The sequence below is a fragment of the Drosophila montana genome, unplaced genomic scaffold (assembly GCF_035044405.1).
Source record: "Drosophila montana isolate Dmon_TW-CO22-7 unplaced genomic scaffold, ASM3504440v1 contig_599_1, whole genome shotgun sequence".
Lineage (NCBI taxonomy): Eukaryota > Metazoa > Arthropoda > Insecta > Diptera > Drosophilidae > Drosophila > Drosophila montana.
In genome coordinates, this window is record NW_026998916.1 from 666,744 (window position 1) to 685,545 (window position 18,802).

Consider the following 18,802-nt stretch of genomic DNA (forward strand, 5'->3'; position numbering starts at 1 on the left):
TCTAGAAGGAACAAAGAATTGAAGACGATCCAATAGAAAAGAAGAATTTATGTCGCTGACAATCAACTTATGTAGGAAGACAACACCGTATATTCTCCTATGCTTAGTTAATGACAGAAGATTAAGGAGAAGCTGCTAGGTTCCGATGGCAACCAACTAGCAAGTTAAGCGCAAAAGCGCTGGGATAAGTTGTTTTGCTGAAAGTTACTTCAAAAAATGTTTTGTTTTATAGTGAACAATACTTGATGACGCTTTGGATCATACATATTTTATATGCGCCTATGCGGCTTTTACATATCTTTCTCAGCCAAATTTCTCGTCAAATCAATCATCTTCATTAAATTGCATAGTCTTGATATTTTATATGTTCACCCAGTGATAGGGACTCCTGGTTAGTAGTAGGATGGCAACTTTCTCGCAATAAACAGCAATACAGCTAACATTTTCATTTATAATTTTTCCCAACTATAACTGATTTAAATCGAACTCCATTCCACCCCACTATAACTTAGAAAGCCCCAAAAAATTATATATCAAAAATAGAACCCTTGTGAAGTCACCTTGGAGTTGGTGATGTACTCGTCCACAAGGTCCCCATAAAGCTTAAATTGCGTGAGCGAAATAAAAGCCAACGTTATTATATAATTGCCTAGCTGCAAAGTGAAGTGTGATGTGTTGCTAGATACACTGTAGCTATAACGGAACAACGATGTATGCATTTAATTGCCCCGTTGTACCGTCGTGCGCCCTTGCGTTCCTAATTCTTATTGTCTCCGTTCGCACGACCGCTACTTACGATTGTCGATCCCAAAGTGAAGCTGCTGTTCACCGTCTTACGATCCTCTCTCGCTCTCTTCGCCGCTCTTTCTTAAGCCTACATACTCCTCTGCTCCTCCTGTAGTCATTTTAGGAGTCAGAGCTACTTTTAATTAATCTAACCCTGTAATCGATTTTCTATTTTAATTCAATGAATCCTCTTTCATTGGTCTTGTTAATAATTAGTTTCTCTAAATTACTTCGTATATTCTTGGCGCGGGAGGACATCCTCGCGAGGCACGGTCGCCATTTTTATAGGGCGGGCTCCACCAGGCCCAACAGCTCTTTGAAGTTGAGTTCCCACCCCTCGATCCCCTCGAACGGCTCCTCCTCGGGACCTGCGGTGGTGGCGAGTCGCCCAAGACGGGATCGAAGGTCCTGGGGACCAGTGGTGGTGGCGAATCGCCCAAGATGATTTTGAAGTTCCTAGGGACCAGTGGAGGCGGCGAGTTGCCCAAGATTATGTCGAAGGTCCTAGGGACCAGTGGCGTAGGCGAATCGCTAAATCTTGGGTCGGACCCGTCATTTTCCGCCGCGACATGTGTCCCATGGACACCAACCTCCTACTCCATCTCGTCGCCGCTCGTTATGCTGAAGCTGTCCATTTCCTGCAGGGGTATTAATAATTACACTTCATTAGCTTATGTTAACAACCTTTTTATCCATCCTCCCTATAGTACAATTTGGCCTGTTTGCTCATGCTCCCTAAGTTGCAGCTTACAAAATGACTCTTCTTACAACTACTTAGTATGTTTATTATTACAATCCTTATTAGGCTATTCTGCATCTGGGCTGTCGCCTCTCTGTCTTTCGCCTTCGCTCTCTTTTGATGTCTTCTCAGTCTGGCCCATGATAGTGTTCCAGCTGGGCAATATTGGCTACCTGCCTCTTACATTCGCCGTCGCGCGCCAACCGGACGATATTAGGCGAAATGGTCCGGCGAGCGGCGAAACAGCCCGATAGGGATCGTGCCAGTTTTGCTGCGAATCCATCTGCGCACTTGGAAAGTTGATGTTGGCGTAGCCACACCCGCTTGTTGATAGTTGGTCCCCATACCATCCGACGTAAGTTATAGTGCCTTCCCTGGTTCCGGGAAGCACGCTGCAAGTTGCTACGGACGATGTCAAATACTTTCGTCAGTCGCCCGGCCTTCTCCTTTTTGCTGAATAGTGGCGGTACCGGCCGTAAGCTCGTCGTACAGAGCCGACGGGAGGCCAGGCTCGCGGCCTTGTAATAAGATGGCGGGGGAGAATCCGGTTTAATCAATTGTGTTCACGGCTAACGCTATTTCCGGTAACATTTCGCCCCACGAACTTTGATGCTCTCCTATGAACTGAGCGATCATCGTCTAGACCGTCCGGTTCGTCCGGTCGGTTGTTTTTTCCTGAGGGAAGTACGTTGCACCTCTACGCTGATGGAACTCAGGAAAGCCTTGAACGTCTGGCTGGATCCTGTTGTCGCAGGGCCCTGTTGCGAGGGACTCCGAACGGACAGAGTATTCGCTCTCGGAACTCCCTCTGCAGGTGTTCTGCCGTTGCTCTCCTCAAGGGGACCAATTCCACTCACTTACTGAACGCGTGGTGGAATACCAAAAACATCGTGTTCCCGTTCTTCGACCGTGGCAGGGAGCCTCTGATGTCGGCGCAGAGGATGGCCCAATGTTCCGTCACCTGGCGCGTCAGCATCACCCGGCCGGTGCTCTACCTTGCATTTTTGGCACACTTCGTAGCATCTTATGTAACGTGCGGCATCCCGGAACATCTCTGACCAGAAGTACCTTTGTGCTAGTCGGGATATCGTCTTCCTTACTCCTTCTTTTCTGACATTCCTGCAGGACTCTCTGCCGATGGATGCCGGCAGGTAGTCCTCGTCGTCGGCTCTGTATCCTAGGTGGCGATAGAGTTGGCCGTTCTCGAGCACATAGTCCGGGTAATTCCCTGGCTTCTTGATCACCTTTTCCAGCATGCATTTGGTCCAACCGCAAGGGTTTGCTCTTTCACGGCCTGACCGCATGTCTGTAATGACTGTCTGGATAGCGCATCTGCTACCACGTTCAGCTACCCTCGCCGGTATTGCACATCAAATTGGAACTGCAGGCGAGGATCGGAGCTGTTGTCAGACGCTCCAACGCAGTTTGCTGTTCCATTCCCCACAACCATGCCTTCCTTTTCTTTAAGAGAGCGGTCATCGGCTGCACGACCGATGCGAAGTTCAGCAAGAACCGTCGATACCACGATGCCATTCCCAGGAACTACCGCAGCTGCTTGTAGTTCGACTGTGCCGTCAACCTCTGGATGGCCGGCACCTTCGCAGGAATCGTGCAAATTTCCTCGCCGCTCACCACGTACCCCAAGTATACTAATTGAGACTCGCCCTCCAGATCCTCAAATCGCGCCAACTCATCCTATAAAAGTACTTGTAGACCATGCTCAAGGTCTTGTGGCCAGACGTCCTCACTGTCCGGACTCCCCTCTTCAGACCCTTCGCCCCCACGTCAAGGTTCTTCCCCGTGGCTTACTCGCCTGCTAGAACGACTCCTCGTAAGGTGCCAGCTTGATTCTTCTGCCTGTGGGATCCAGCTCCCCTTCCCAGCTTTACGCTATTTTTTACGCTCCACACGTAGACCTTGGATTCCTGACTCCGCTCACCTCTGTCGTTGCCTGCCTTTCACCTCTTCCCCTCGTCAAGTCCGCCATACGCTCCCTTTCCCTTTTTTCTTGGTATCTTAACACCGACGTTCGCTTACTCTATTTCAAATTTATTTCCATTCCCTTTTTTTTTCTTCCGTCCTTGCTTTTCGCTATTTATTATTTTTTTCGCCAATCCCTTTTTTCCTGCAAACCTGCAAAAACCTAAAAAAACATTATCATTATCTTATCGGATGGCCAAGCTGCAATTCAGGTTTCCTTCTGACAAGAGATAGCCCTGTAACTTGTATAACAGTGCTAGAACTGTGCTAGGGCTGAGTACGCTGAAATCTGCTTCAGCAAAGAAGCGCACAAACGCGTAAGAGTTGGCTCGGATTCCCCTTGAATTGGCACAAAGCATTTCTGTGAAATCTCGTGGCTTTCGGCCTAATCTATAAAGCATCCTTTTCCGGAAGGATATGCTCTGGCACTCTAGCAAAGTGTCTACCAGCTAAGGTACTTATTGATTAGTTTCAAGCCTCCGAAACTGTTATTTTATGAAGAGATTTCTTAAGACTGCTAGTTGCCTTTCTGACGGGGCACCACAAAGTCAAATATCATCTCCACAAAATGCGCCACTGCCCCGGCGGAGATTGCAGGTCAGCTAGGCGGAAGAAGAAATAACTATACACATTTTCTGTAAATGTCCACTCATTATTTGAATGAACAAAGCATCTGGGCTAAGAGTTTGTCTCCTTAGCTCAGCCTTTCTACAGCCCCTGGCATAAACGGCCGTTTTGATGGCACTGAGACTTCTTTTAGCATTATTATTATTAAACGTAATGATGACAAGGGTAGATGAAAGCAAAATTGATGAAGATTTATATAAGAGCAAGACCAAATACAGTAAAGCTAATAATAATAGGGCTAGGCTTGACAAAATTGGTTGAGCAAAGTTGCCCACCAGTGTGGGCAAGAGGGCCATTTTTCCAAGCAAAGGATTAAGGTTTGAAATCGGCCTTGAAAAAAATGGATTGGATTTTTTATTCGAAAATGAGATTTAGGCCGATTGAATGGTGACCATTAAAGCTTCATATAACCGTTTTTTGTGGTTTTTGCACACTTTCGGTCTTGAGTTAAGAAAAGTCCTTTCACCGTTTCTCTATATACTTTTCAAGGTCACACACAGTACGTCACCGATATGTTGGCATTTCACTCGACTTAGAACTGATCTGGAGAGCACACTTCTTCAGCGCGGCCATCAAGACTAAGGCCAAGCTTTCCAAGCTTAACTAAGTAGTTCATGTGCCCCAAAAGCGCATTACACTTGCAACAAATTTTAAAGAACATTGTTTCTCTGCTTAAAAACACAATCGAAGCTCTCTTAATGCATTATGATGCAATATCGCCACATTTATTGTAGATTACGGCAAAGTGCCCGTTAACTGATGATATGCTATATGACATATTGCTGTTTGTGACGGATCTCTCCTCATAATTTCTTTTGCGACATTTGACTGTTTGATGTGCAATGTTTTCATATAAATGCTATATGATGCCTCAATCTATATGGCATTTCGTTTCAAATGCTTTTTGTCGTGTGTAAAATAATTTATTGATTTGCGAAGCATGCTTAAACATTAGAGAGTGCATTCATATATATTAAAATATTTGAACTTCAGATAACCTACGAAAAGTACAAATAAATCAGCTAGATGGCTTAGCACCTGATTGATAAATATAGATTTAACACGCAAATATATTGAAAAATAACTTGTCTTTTGATTTTAAGCTAACATTCCAACAAACAATAATTTTTTGATTTTCCAATTGCATACATTTCAAAATATCAGTTATTGCATGATAATGATCTATCTAAAAATTTTAGTTTCATTAATCGTGGTAATATTTTGTTACATATGGATCTACGACATACATATGTATATATAAAAGTACAAGTCGAGTTTGCCCGACTAGAGCAGTCTGATTTGCATTATTTAATAAAATTTACATTTTTAGGTAAGCCGAAAATACGAAGACCACTTAAGGATGTTGAGGTAAATGAAGGGAGTTCCTTAACCTTAGAAGTTGAAATATACAGCAATCCGGATGCCAATGTAAAATGGTAAATATGTTAGTTTACTTAAATCAAAAACTATACCTACATAAGAATTTTAAAATCATAGGTTTAAGAATGGACATGAAATTCATGAAGATGCAAATATCAAAATCATAAGAGATTCCCAACGTATTGAAAATTATTACTTAACTTTGAATCTTGCTAAAGTTGAAGACACTGGCACATACGAAGTGAAGGCATCGAATTTCATTGGAGAGACAACATCAAGTTGCAAGGTTATAGTTTTGAGTAAGTATATTTAAAAAAAAAAATAGCATGAAATTTACATATAATGCAAGCCTTTTGTTATTTTCTCGTAAATTTCTAAGAGATAATGTTTATTACATAGTACCGTTTTTCCCTGGTCTTAAAATTTGTAATTTCTTCAAAATCAGAGGACCGCTCTTAGAAAGTCTTATCTTAATTATTTTGTATTTATTTTATTTATTAATGGTCGACAAGACGAGTGTCTTACTAATCTTAAAACATTATACATGCATTATAAGAATTAAATGCTAAAAGCCTAGTTAGAATACACAATTTTTTAATAGCATCACCGACCGATGGAGGTGTTTTATTTGCCAGTCCGGCCAGCTGTGCCCCTTTTCACAACCAATTTTGGAGCCTACAACTAAGAAGAGTGTTAGTGGAGAAAATAGTGTTCTTAAGTAAAATTACAAATAATCTTAATTTACTATGTTATTTAAGAAAATACAATAAATGGGGAAAAAGTAGAAAGAAGTTATTGATAAAGTAAAGAAATGTATGCTAGATATATAGAGTGTTAGGTAGATAGGATGAAGAGAGAGCAATGGAAAATCACCGACCCGGTGGGGGAAAATTTATAGCCCGCCCGGCAAACTAAAAAGATTGTGCATAGCGTAGTCTGTTGTGCACGTTGGTAAGAGCAAGGGGTAGGTCTAGACGGAACAGAGAATTGAAGACGCCCAATTTAAATCTTGTAAGGCAAAAAGCAGAAATTGGTTCTGAAAAGATTCAAAACGATCCTGGCCATACTGGCTATACATTATACTGCGATGACCAGATGCAAGAGCAGTATTCAAGGATAGGGTGAACAAGAGAGATGTACAGAAGTTTCGTTATAAAAGGATCGTCAAACTCTTTAGACCATCGTTTAATGAATCCAAGTACACCTTTGGCCTCATTAACGATGGTATCTATATGCAAATTGAAGCTGAGTTTAGAATCAAAAAGAACTCCAAAGTCTTTAAATGTTAGTATACGTTGCAATGGAGTATTGTCAATTGTATAACTAACGTTCAAATCATCTTGCAGACGAGAATGATGTAGGGGATTAGTGTATGAGAGAATAAGTTTCACATCGTCCGCATACATGTACTTATGTACACGGGCATGTGATATAGCCGAGGGGAGATCATTTATAAGAAGAGTAAAGAGTAAGGGTCCAAGATGACTACCTTGAGGAACACGAGAAGTAACGTGAACCTGTTTTGAGGTAGTCAGCCTCAGCATTACTCTTTGGGTCCTACCTTTTAAATAAGAACTAATCCAAAGCAAAAGAGACAGATGGAAACCTAATCGGTCAAGTTTTAAGACTAATAGATCATGGTGCACATAGTCAAACGTCTTACTGAAGGCAGTGTAAATGACATCAGTTTGCATTTTAGAAAGGAAAGCATTATTTAATAAGGAAGTAAATTCTAGCAGATTGGTCGTAGTAGACAGATTCTTTACGAATCCATGTTGCACAGGGGAGACAACTGATTTGCAGAAATGCTGCAAATTCGAAGTGATTATTTTTTCAAATAATTTGGGAAAAGCGGACATATTTGCAATGCCCCTGTTATTTTGTATATCAGACTTTCCACCTTTCTTTTAGAGAGGAATTATATGAGATTCTTTCCAAAGAGATGGAAAGACAGAAGACTCAAGGGATAGACTAAAAAGCTTTAGCAATGGATAAACAAGGGAAGAACTCCACTCCTTGAGTAGACAACTAGGAATATTGTCAGGCCAATGATTTTAAAGAATTTATTGCTAAAAGGAGGGAGGAATGGGAAATAATAGGAGCAGGTACAGAACTAGAGGAAGTAATAGTATAAGGGTAAGAATTATTATTAGGACAGACTGAAGACTAGGTTGATTGGAAAAAATTAGCAAAGAGGTTAGCAGAATCAGAGTCGTTGCTAGCTTTGTCCATCCCGAGAGAAATGGAAGATGGCAAACTTGAAGATAAACGTTTTAAGTTTACAAAATTGTAAAACTGTCTTGGATTTAGGGCAAATTGCCTTTTGCAACGAGTTAGAGCCAAGTCAGTACTCGATCCAGACTTATTAAACTTTTTAAAATATATAGATTTTATATTTTTAGGTTTGATAATCTGGGAGTGAACCAGGGTGGCTTTGAAGAAGTAGTCGAAGGAATTGACTTGGGAATAAACATATCTAAGAGGCAGTTTAGGTTGTTATGAAAAAAATTAATAGTTAAATTCATATCAACCGAGTCATGTAAAAAAGACCAATCGGTTGAATGAATACGTTGATTAAGCAAGGAATAGTTTCCTTTGCGAAAGCAACGGCGGGGCTTATTGGTTGCTGATGAGCACGAAATTGAAAATTGCAACCTCTAATGTAATGATGATATACATCCTCAGGAAGAGATAAAGGAGGGGACCTGGACACATTAGCAATAAGGTATTCGTTAACAAATACAAGATCAAGTGTTATATTCAAATGATTAGAAATTGAATTGATTTGAAACAACGAAAGGTCTAGCATGCAAACTAAAAAGTCATGCTGGGCTGAGGGACCAAGACCAAGAGATGTTCGATAAATTAAAATCACCTATCACTATAAATATGTCATTATCACGCACGTGTGTAGAAACTTCTATACAAGTAATATGTTTCATATAAACTTGAATATCAGAAGAAGGAGGAACATAGGAGCATGTAATATAGATATTCCGTGTAGGAAAAGAAATCTTAACTGAGATAATCTCAGCGACAGTAGGGGTACTAAAACAGAAAAGTTCTGACTGGAGAGTGGCTTTAACGGCAATTAATACCCCACCACCTCGAGTCAGACGATCATTTCTATGTAAAATAAATTTTTTCGAAAAAAACTTCAAAATCAGATATGGTTGAATTTAAACATGTTTCTGAAAATGCGATTATATCCGAAGCGAAAGAAATGCTAGCCATAAAAAGAGGCACCATGATTGCTTTTAACAATCTGGGCCAAATTTCGCGTAGGTCTACCTTTGCGGCCAGAAGTTGACGGGACTGAAGCAGTTTCGCTGATTGGGGCAGGTTCAACTGCAGGGACTACTGGGACTACTACAGGGGATACAATAGGGGATATAGCCAGGATATGATTTCCATAAATTCAGTACTCGATTTGGTATATCGTATTTGGTGCCTAATTTTATTCTTGCATAATTCACTTCTGCTCTTTTTAAAAGTAGGTGTTTAAGTTATTAAAATATATGCTTACTGGCTAGCTTAGGCCTAAGCATATGCTGCATTCTCCTAAGTTTGTGCTGGGCTTATCTTGTCATTTGTTCTGTACATCCTTCTTGTAACGGAGCTTGCTACAAGGTCGGGCTAATGAGTCAGGATTAGCTGTATTCAGATGCTCTTTGGGCGACAGAAACAATTTGGATTCTGGCAATGGATTTGGCATGCCGTACTTAGTGGTTATATGTGCAGGAATCGATTTGCTCGAATTGCGTAACCTTAAATAAGAATGCCGCCAGAACTTGGCAAGAAGCTGGGTTGGATGATATCCGGAAGTACATTGGCTCCCAGCGGAGAAATTGTTCGTCCGCAAGGATAATATTGTGAATCTTGTCGCATATGCTGGTGTCGATCGCCTTTATGTGAGTGCGGCAGGTCAACTGAAGATCAGCTTGGAGGATGATCTCTATGATAAGTTAATTTTTGACCTTGAGTGGATTGCCGGAATGCTCACTCTTTGTCACCGATACGCGTAATACAATTTTAAAGACCCTGACCAGGGTCGCGCTTGTTCAGAATTCGCAAATAAATGGATATACGAGTGAGCGGACGTCGAACCTCATAGACCCATTATCCAGCAGAACAATAGCGATAGACAGGAGCTTTGAATATTTCGAAAGGTCGAAGTCTATGCCTATTTACTTAAATAATATTTGAATAAATTTACGGTCCCATAGCCCGCTAGATACGGCAATGCCCATCTATGAACTTGCCCATCTTGCACTTGTATTCATCCACATACTCTGAAAGCATTTTATTCAAGCGCATGACACCCTGTTGAAATCGGAAAATTGTGCAAGGATACCGTCAGAGGGCGGAATAGATGCCTGTGCGCTTTTCCAATCTCGTATCTTTGCACAATTCAGATTATATGGGCAATCTACTTCGAGTAGCGGTGAATCACTCCGCCAACGCGATAGATCTTGAGTGTCTCTATTGTATTTTTTCTGGATCGCGAAAAGGCAACAGTAAGATTTATTTGCCTTTATCATCCCTCTGCGATATCCGAACAAAATTCACGGAAGATATCAGCCTCCTTGGCCGCTGTGGCCTCTGCCACCCAAAGTTCTGTGAGCATTATTTCCACCGTTTCCCCTGAACAGATTGAACAGTTTTCGGGATTTGGCTGAAACAGATTGATTATATCCGGACACTCGGGCTGAATCGTTTGGTTATATGAATGTCTCTTCCGATCCAGAATAGGTCAGCGCGAGTGCTTAGTAGCTGACGTCTAGGTATCAAATATGGATAGGGACCGTGTCTACCAACACTCTTTCTGTGTTGGAAATGTAATAGTTTTGGAGGGTGGCTTGTGGCTTTGAAGTGGTGGATCGTTAACGCTCGACTGCGCTTATATTAGGATAGGAAAGTTGTTTCAGTGGCGAAGCGTGCCTAGACGTCCGTTGTAGGTATAGCAATTATGTGAGATATGACGGCCTTGAAGTTGATGCGCCATAATTTATGCATAGCTTCTTTGTTTTCATGTTACCAGTTCGATCATTGACAGTTAACTGAAGAAAGCGAGGTCACACTCTCACTGGATAATTTTCTTTCCCACGTAGATGCGAAGCAGTCCTGGGTGTGAGCGGATTTAGCAACAATTTCTCTAGCTTAGCCGATTATTTAGGTAATTATGTGGAATAATTTGTCCACAGGTGTCAAAATTGCATTGTTGACATAGGTGCGTGAAAAGAGGTTGCGGAAGGTCAACCACCGCAGATAGAAGCTCTCCATCAAACTCTTCAGTGTTAAATACCGGAAGACTGCAGACCCTGGCTATGATGGCGGCTGGAGAAACTAGTGGTGCTGGTTTAGCTATTGTGAAACAGTTTCAATTTGCTCATTCAACTGAGCTCATAATACTTGGACAATATTACTCAAATGTCGTTACGTCCCGCACCCTGGCTGAGTGCTTTGGACCAAGCTAGGAGTGTGTTCAGATTCACTTCGGTTAAAAATGGTGTACTCATCCTTGATTTAAATTGACCGAGTCTGTCAGTCTCGCAATCGCAGAGCCGATATTATTAAAAGATTTAGGAGTACCGACTGGTTTGTTGTCAAAAATGCAACTAATACGATTTTTTTTAATTTAAGCTACTCCATATAATAACCGAAACTGTGCCACTGATGGTGCATCGTAACACGCCACCTTTGCATGCTTGGTTAGTGACCCGCTCGTATTAACTCCTCCCTTGCTTAACGTCGAGGTCCTCGGACTTCATTAAACTTTCAAAAAGAGCAACGAAAGAGCTTCAAGTCGCTTTTGAAATAGGCACAGCAACAGACCAAAAAGATAGTCACATAACTCTTTTGGTAACGGTATTATGTACCATTCACTAAGATCTCTCTAACAGTGATTGACTCGAGATGGCTAAACCGAGTGGTACAAAAAGTTCTACCACCAGAATGAAGGTGATGAGCACATGTCGTATACGGTTATCATCTGAAAGTTGTTGTAAGCGTAGCGCTGCAGCTTCCAATTGGTATATAAGCATTAGAGTTTTAAGTTTCGAAATCAATATCCTATTTCTTGAGAGAAATGTTTTGTATAAATGTTCTGTATTTAGTTGTCTATTTTTCTAATTTTTGCTTAGAATGTTTCCTGTGCTTGTTGATTTATTTAACTGTTATTGCGTTTTAGTATTGATGGTTTTCCTTCTTTCTGTTTTTTTTTTTTATATATCGGTTAATATCTATTTTTTGAATCGGAATTTTCTACTAACTTATGCTGAAAACAAGTAAGAGGTTCTAGTCATGAGCTCCCGACTAGGGGGTACCCTGAATCCTCTTCTTCCAATAGTCGATAGGTATAAAATGAAAAATACAGGATTTCGGTATCGATTTTTCGATTACTTGGAAACGGGACAAGTTATCGATTGTCGGAAACAACCTCGATCTGCGCGGGGACTAGGAGGACCTACACCTAAAGTTTCAGCTCTCTAGCTCTTATAGGTTTTGAGATCCTTGCGTTCATACATACGGACGGACGGGCAGACGGACATGGCTAGATCGACTCGGCTATTGATGCTGATCAAGAATATATATACTTTATGGGGTCGGAGATGCTTCCTTCTGCCTGTTACATACATTTGCACAAATACATTATACCCTGTTTACCACATCGTTCTTAAAAATGAGTGTTTCTCTATCCGGGAAATGTATGAAGTGACAAGTTTTTTCACCCTAAATAAAAACTGTTCAAACCGAGGAAGTTCTACCTTTTTCTATTATTGTTTGTTTTCGAATGGAGAGAATGGAGGAGATCCCTCACTCCAAATAGGTAATTTCTGAGGTTCTTCAGGCTCCACACTATAACAAACATCTCCCTTTCGTTTGTTGCGAAAAATATACAATGCTCGTAAACCAAAGGACGAAGCGTCTGTTGTTAAATTAAATATGTTTTTGTGATGAGAACCTTTAATATCTTGTCAAATGATTCGCATAGGTTTTGGTCAAAGTCTTTTGCTATTTTTTTTTTTGACTGCCCAGCGATAATTTGATGTTTACTTCCTTCAAAATATCACTGAAATATTTTGCCATTGATGCGAAGTCTATAATAAAGCATCTATAGTTTCTTGAAAATCCAAGAAATGACCGGACATTGAACGGTGTGGTCGTATGTTCATAGATACCAATATCTTTTACCTTAACAGGACACGTAGTAATGCCCTCGCGTCGCACCACAAAATTCGACAATATCTTTGAAAAAATTGGATTGTTGGCTTTGTACCTGCTCCCTGAGTAAGTTATCAATGGCCCTATGAAGATACGCGCAGGCAGCAGCCCTCTGCTGCCGGAATTCTTAGGCTTAGCATAAGCTTCGAGTTTTGCATTCTTTGTATTTAAGTCTTAATCCGAATACCATCGAGACAACCGCAAAACAGTATTCGATTTTACTCGTCTCTTTTCTGCGATGAGCGATGGCCCATCCAACTAAATCTTAACAACCGAATGGAATAATTGGCGCTCAGCTAAAATATACCTGCTATTTGAAACAAGAAACCGCAAATAATCAGAAAAACAAATTCGCGAAACATAAAAAAATGCGGCAACAATGTTAAGCCGCATAGAAGAAAAATACTAATAAAGAGGAAAACATAGAACCACCCAACTGCTGCTTGGGACCACAACAAGGATATAGCATTACAGAATTCATTCAATGTTAAAAACACAATCATGCAAGTAAGTTGCTCATCAAGATTATTTTAGTCGCTACATCTCAATCGGAAAAAATTCTCTTGCATTTTTTTTAAATTGAGTTTATTTTGTTACAATCCCAACTTCAAGCATCATGGTCTTGTCGGTCAGCCGGAGTTTCTGTCGTTAATTAACAAATAAATTTTTAAATAAATTTGTATAAGCCTTAGCTGTGAAATTAGCAGCGACGGCAGTGACGAGAGTGTCTTATTTTGTTTGCAAAACTTAAAAATTAGACCAAGCTGAACCCGCAACAGGTGCGTTCAATCATTTCTGCCGCATTGACGGCTCAACCCGAAGCTTACAATCAGAGAAGCCGTTCTCAGAAACGATTTCTCGCAACTAATTAGTGAGTAGACTTGTCAACTTAAGTCCACGCATGTGGCAATCCCTCAAATCAAAGTCCATAAAGACAGAAATTAAGGATGAAGTCCAATGCAGCTAGTCAGTAAAGTGTCTTCCAGAGTTCCTCACACGCTGCGTACAGAATTTTCAAGTGGTTATTGTAACAAGGAGCAAGATCCTTAATATAATTTTAATCTTTGAGGCAATCATTATCCGTCTCGATTTTACCTACAATGACAATATCTCTTAGAACAGGAAATGAGTATACTCAGAATGGATAAGAATAAGAAGGAAAGGCAATCAAGGCTGATTGGCGGTCCCAACACCAGCAGCAGGAGAAACAGCAAAACTACTCTAAGCTTGGTTAAGCGAAAAGCCAGGCTTTTTTCAGTCCGATCAGCTACAGACCAAACCCAGTTGCAATGGCTAGCCTTGAGCCAATGGATGTAGACTTATATATATCCAAGTTCAGACAAATGGTCTACATTTATTTAACGGGTCGTGTACCCGCGTCACATTTGTGACATATAATACAGCGGGCGGAAACAAATCAGCTGTTAGCGCATTTAAGGGACCCTGCATGCAATATACATTCCCCCATTGGTAGTGGGTGAGATCGATCTAAGACCGCCATTGTACAACATTTGGTTGATATGCAACTCTACGTCGAGCAAAGCTCTACCCGCGAGTTTGCGTATAAGCCACAGCCCCCAAGTTACGCTCCAAAAGACCGCAAAGAAAACACCAGAACGGAACAAAGTTCATCGGGCTCCTGGCCACCCGTGGTACAAAATATTATAACAGATTAGGTCGACTGATCGTAGCAATTTTTCACTTATGACAAGTTTTTATTTTGAATAAAGAACTTATTATAGATATCATAATAATGACATTCTTTTATAATATTAACAATATATTATATCTTTAAAAATATATATATTTCGTTCAAAATATTTCTACATTCAAACTTTTCTTTAACATGACAACGTATGTGTTTTTGAATAAAAAAGCATATCACAAATATTACAATGATGACATTTTCTCTAAATTACAATATATTATATCTATAAGATATACATAATTTATTCAAAAATACAAATACCAATAGTATGTTATTTTATAGTTTATAGTCACAGAAAATTAAGAAACTTACACATATTGGTAAATTCGCCGCGCGAATTAGCTGGTTGCCCAAGACAACCATGGATAATCTCCCAGGTTTATCACGTGAAGGCCACTTCCAATAGGTGGGGCGCATTGTGCCTTCGAAACAATTTGACTAATGACTTACGAATTACGCTTGCCCTTCTACATTGCTGCACGAACCCCTCTGCACAGACAGACAATCTACTACCAAAGCGTTCTGTATCGGGTAAACCCAATAAAAGATCCAACCGCAAGACCAGTCAGAGGAGACTAAGAGTAGACCACATCACCTGCAGCCGTTATCAAGCCAAGGAGGCATACAATGAGTCTACCGCCGAGGCATTCGCTGAAATCGATGTTCAAGGCGAGCCCGAGTACGATAGAGTTAATGCCTATTTTATAGGGGAATGTCCCTGCTATCATTCTTATGGCGCAAAGTAGCAGGGGCAGACATGAAATTCCTGATCGTCACGGGCGCGTCCAAAAATAATATTAAGCCTCATAAGTATTCATCTCAGCCGAAACCCCTTTCGCCTTTAAGTCCATTCATGGGTCCAATAACATCACGATAATATTTGTTTTGCAAATGTTCGGTGTAATTACGAGTTTTTATTTTTTTTTTTGTTAAACACGTTTTATAGTTTCGACGTAATTATTGACTTAACGAATTAACGTTCTTAGTTTTTAAGATAGAATACTAAAAATCAGTATTGTCTCGGAGACGATTCAGTATCACAGGTGCGCCGATGTAAGCTACAATTGTGGTCATCGACGGCCCTCCCACAGTAAGGCAAGCTTCCCAAATTCGCGGACCCTAACGAGTCGCTGCCTTACAACTCTTCTGTCGCCGCTACACTTCGTAAGACGGACACTGAACCTATATACTCAAACCTGTACCTATATCCCATGGGTGACTTCGTTGCCACAGAACCTAAAGGACGGCATTATCATAAAGTCACGTTCACCCGATAACAATCTGATTTGGTTAGTTGACAAGAAGGGATCGACGATGAGAGAAACAAAAGAGCTCCTGGTAATAGATTTCAGAAAGTTAAACCAGAGAAAAGTAGCCGAAAAATTCATTATGTCTAGTATTTCAATTATCTTTGCAAACTTTTTGGAAGCTAGATTTTTCACAACTTTAGACCTGAAGTCCGTGTACCACCAAATAACCTTAGCAGAGCGGGAGAAAAACATCGTTCTCCGTAAGTGGAAGTTATCGAATTCCCTTCGGCTTTATAAATGACGATAGCAAATTTCAACCGGCCTTAGACGGCGTTGTTCGTAACAAATCGGCTGGACTTGTTACATCTATGTCGATGATCTAAAATCAATTCATAGCGACTTTCCCACTCCCATCCGCTTCCCAAATGAGCTCATAAAAAGCTTACCCCAACGAAGTTTTGCCACTTTAAGAACATTGTTGCCGCCATTTTCGATAGCAATGAAAGATGGAAGATCATGACTGCTGAACATAACTGCTCTCATAGAGCCGCGCAGGAAAACGTGAGACAGGTTATGTCTGACTGGGAATTTCCGAAAATTACGAAAATGAAAATGAAAAATTAGGTGCTCCTCAACTGCAAGGCTTGCTCCCAAGCAAAGTACGACAGGCATCCGAAAAACAAGAACTTGGCCAAACGCCAAGCCCTTTGTCGCCCGGGGAAATTTTACACATTGACGTTTTTGGGCCGACAAGCTTCACGTACCATAGAGGACGCGAAAGTGCCACTCATGGTACTAACGAACTTATTTCCGTACGCTAAGCAGGTGTTTTGTGACAATGAACAATGAGCCGCAATTTGAGAGGGCTCAGCATTGCAAACCCCCCCTCTCCATAGCACAACGAACAGCCAAAAGAGTTTTAATAGCACTCTTCTAGTAATAGCAAGATGCATCAAGCTCCAAAAAGGGATCAAGCAAACTGACCGACGGTGAAGTACAATAAATCGATGCACCTCGTCACAAATAGAAAACCGGTTATAGTTTTCCACGCCCCGACTACTAGTTCATGGTATCTATCATTCTCCAGAAGGCTCAAACAGCCCAAACAAAGTCAAAAAGTTAACTAGGACAGGCAGAAGACCATCTTCTTTTGAGATTGGGGAAAACGTACTCATAAAATACAACAATTGGGTAGGGAACATGCTTACCCCTCTATGTTCAGATGAAAAGGTTGAAGCTGATTTAGGGATAACTGTCCTTATTAAAAGGAGAGTGCTTCACAGGGACCGAGGTCGAGGACGAGGTACTCGAGGGTCTGGAATAAAACCCATAGTGTACTAGGATAAACACATGCATGCACACATACAGATAGACACATTCTCAAGGCCATTTAGGCAACAATCTCCCGTTTGTCTTAAGCGCGCTCAACTCTAACATTCCTCGAGCACTCTAATTCTTGTAAGAAGAGCTCGACAAGTCGAATCACTCCTTGTCTCGCTTACACATACATAAATTTATTGTCAATTCTCCTTTAGTCTGTAAGCATAAAACGAGCGCGGAGTCTGTTGCGATAAATCGTGTGTTTTACTTTGAAAGCGGCATTTTTCTTCTACAATAGTATCGTCATATCAGCGCAACCCTCTATTGCACCATGCTTACGGTTGGAATTTCTCAAAGCTCCGTCTTAGGGTGCACCTTCATCACATTATCCTGGTTATTTTTAAAGTATGGACTTTTGCCTAGCCTTCTGTTGTACCATATGTCTTCTTGGTAGTCTTCTTTTTCGTGCTGGGATTTTTGAGGCGACTTTTTATCTTTCTCTCTAGTTTGACACAAGGGTGTACCTATCATGATTGGACTCTTTTTCCTGTGACATTGCCAAGGCAGACGGCAAATCTTTGGGCTGAGATTTTTCGCCCGGCGTAAATATTTTCTATTTATTATGGCTTTGTTTAGAATATTGAAAACAAGCACGTATCAAATCTAATTATTGGCAGCGACACAAATTTTCTATTATTCTTTTTTCTACCCTGAACCCATTGAAAATAGGTAAAAAGCGTATAATGTATTCGTGCAAATGTATGTAACAGGCACAAGGAAGCATCTCCGACCCCATAAAGGATATATATTCTTGATCAGCATCAAAAGCCGTGTCGATTTAGCCATGTCCGTCTGTCTGTCCGTCCGTCTGTCCGTCCGTCCGTCCGTCCGTCTGTCCGTATGTAAAAACGCAAGGATCTCAGAACCTATAAGAGCTAGAGACTTGAAATTTTAGCTGTAGGTCCTCCTAGTCCATGCGCAGATCGAGAAACCTTACCCCGTTTCCAAGTAATCGATAAAAATCGATATCGAAATCCTGTTTTTTGAGCAATTTTGGTACATAATAAGAGCTAGAGTCACCAACTTCACATGTAGCTTCTTGAATAGTATATATATATCAAGTATCACCACAAAGATATAAATCATGTTAGTCAGCCAACTTGTATTGCCTATCTAATTAAGCCACAATTTAAATGCAATTGTCATTTTGAGAATACACGGCTATTGAGTAGAGGCGGCGGAAAGTAGAGCTGTCATTTACGAAGTTCGAACCCTGCCGAGGGAACTTTTTTTTTAATTTATTTTTATTACTACTAAAGCAAACGAGCGCGTAGCACGAGCTGCATTTGGTGTATATAAAAATAAGAGTGTTCAGGGTATCCCCTAGTGGGGAGCTCCCGACTAGAACCTCTTACTTGTTAAAGCTATCTTTATGAAACTTTGCAGAAATGACTCTTTCTGTTGCACGCAGTACATACATATGTCAAAACCAGCTGGATCGGACCACTATATCATATACATAGCTGCCATAGGAACGATCGTTCAAAAATTAAGTTGTTGTATAAAAAATTTTTCTTTTATTATATTTTTTATACCTTTGCAGAGGGTATTATAATTTTGTCGTGAAATGTGTAACGCATAGAAGGAGACATCTCCGACCCCATAAAGTATATATATTCTTGATCAGTATCAACAGCCGAGTTGATATAGCCATGTCCGTCTGTCCGTCTGTCTGTTTCTATGCGAACTAGTCTCTCAGTTTTAAAGCTATTTTTATGAAACTTTGCA

General features: G+C 40.7%; 1 protein-coding gene across 4 annotated transcripts in view; it reads left to right on the plus strand.

Moving 5' to 3' along the window:
• Window positions 1–18,802, plus strand: part of Obsc (Obscurin) — a 242,466-nt gene that overhangs the window by 136,140 nt on the left and 87,524 nt on the right. For all 4 annotated transcript variants that reach the window (XM_064698377.1, XM_064698378.1, XM_064698380.1 and 1 more), the window contains 2 exons: window positions 5,463–5,568; window positions 5,630–5,811. In XM_064698377.1, coding sequence (XP_064554447.1) covers window positions 5,463–5,568; window positions 5,630–5,811 — 288 coding nt within the window. The remainder of the gene's footprint in view (window positions 1–5,462; window positions 5,569–5,629; window positions 5,812–18,802) is intronic.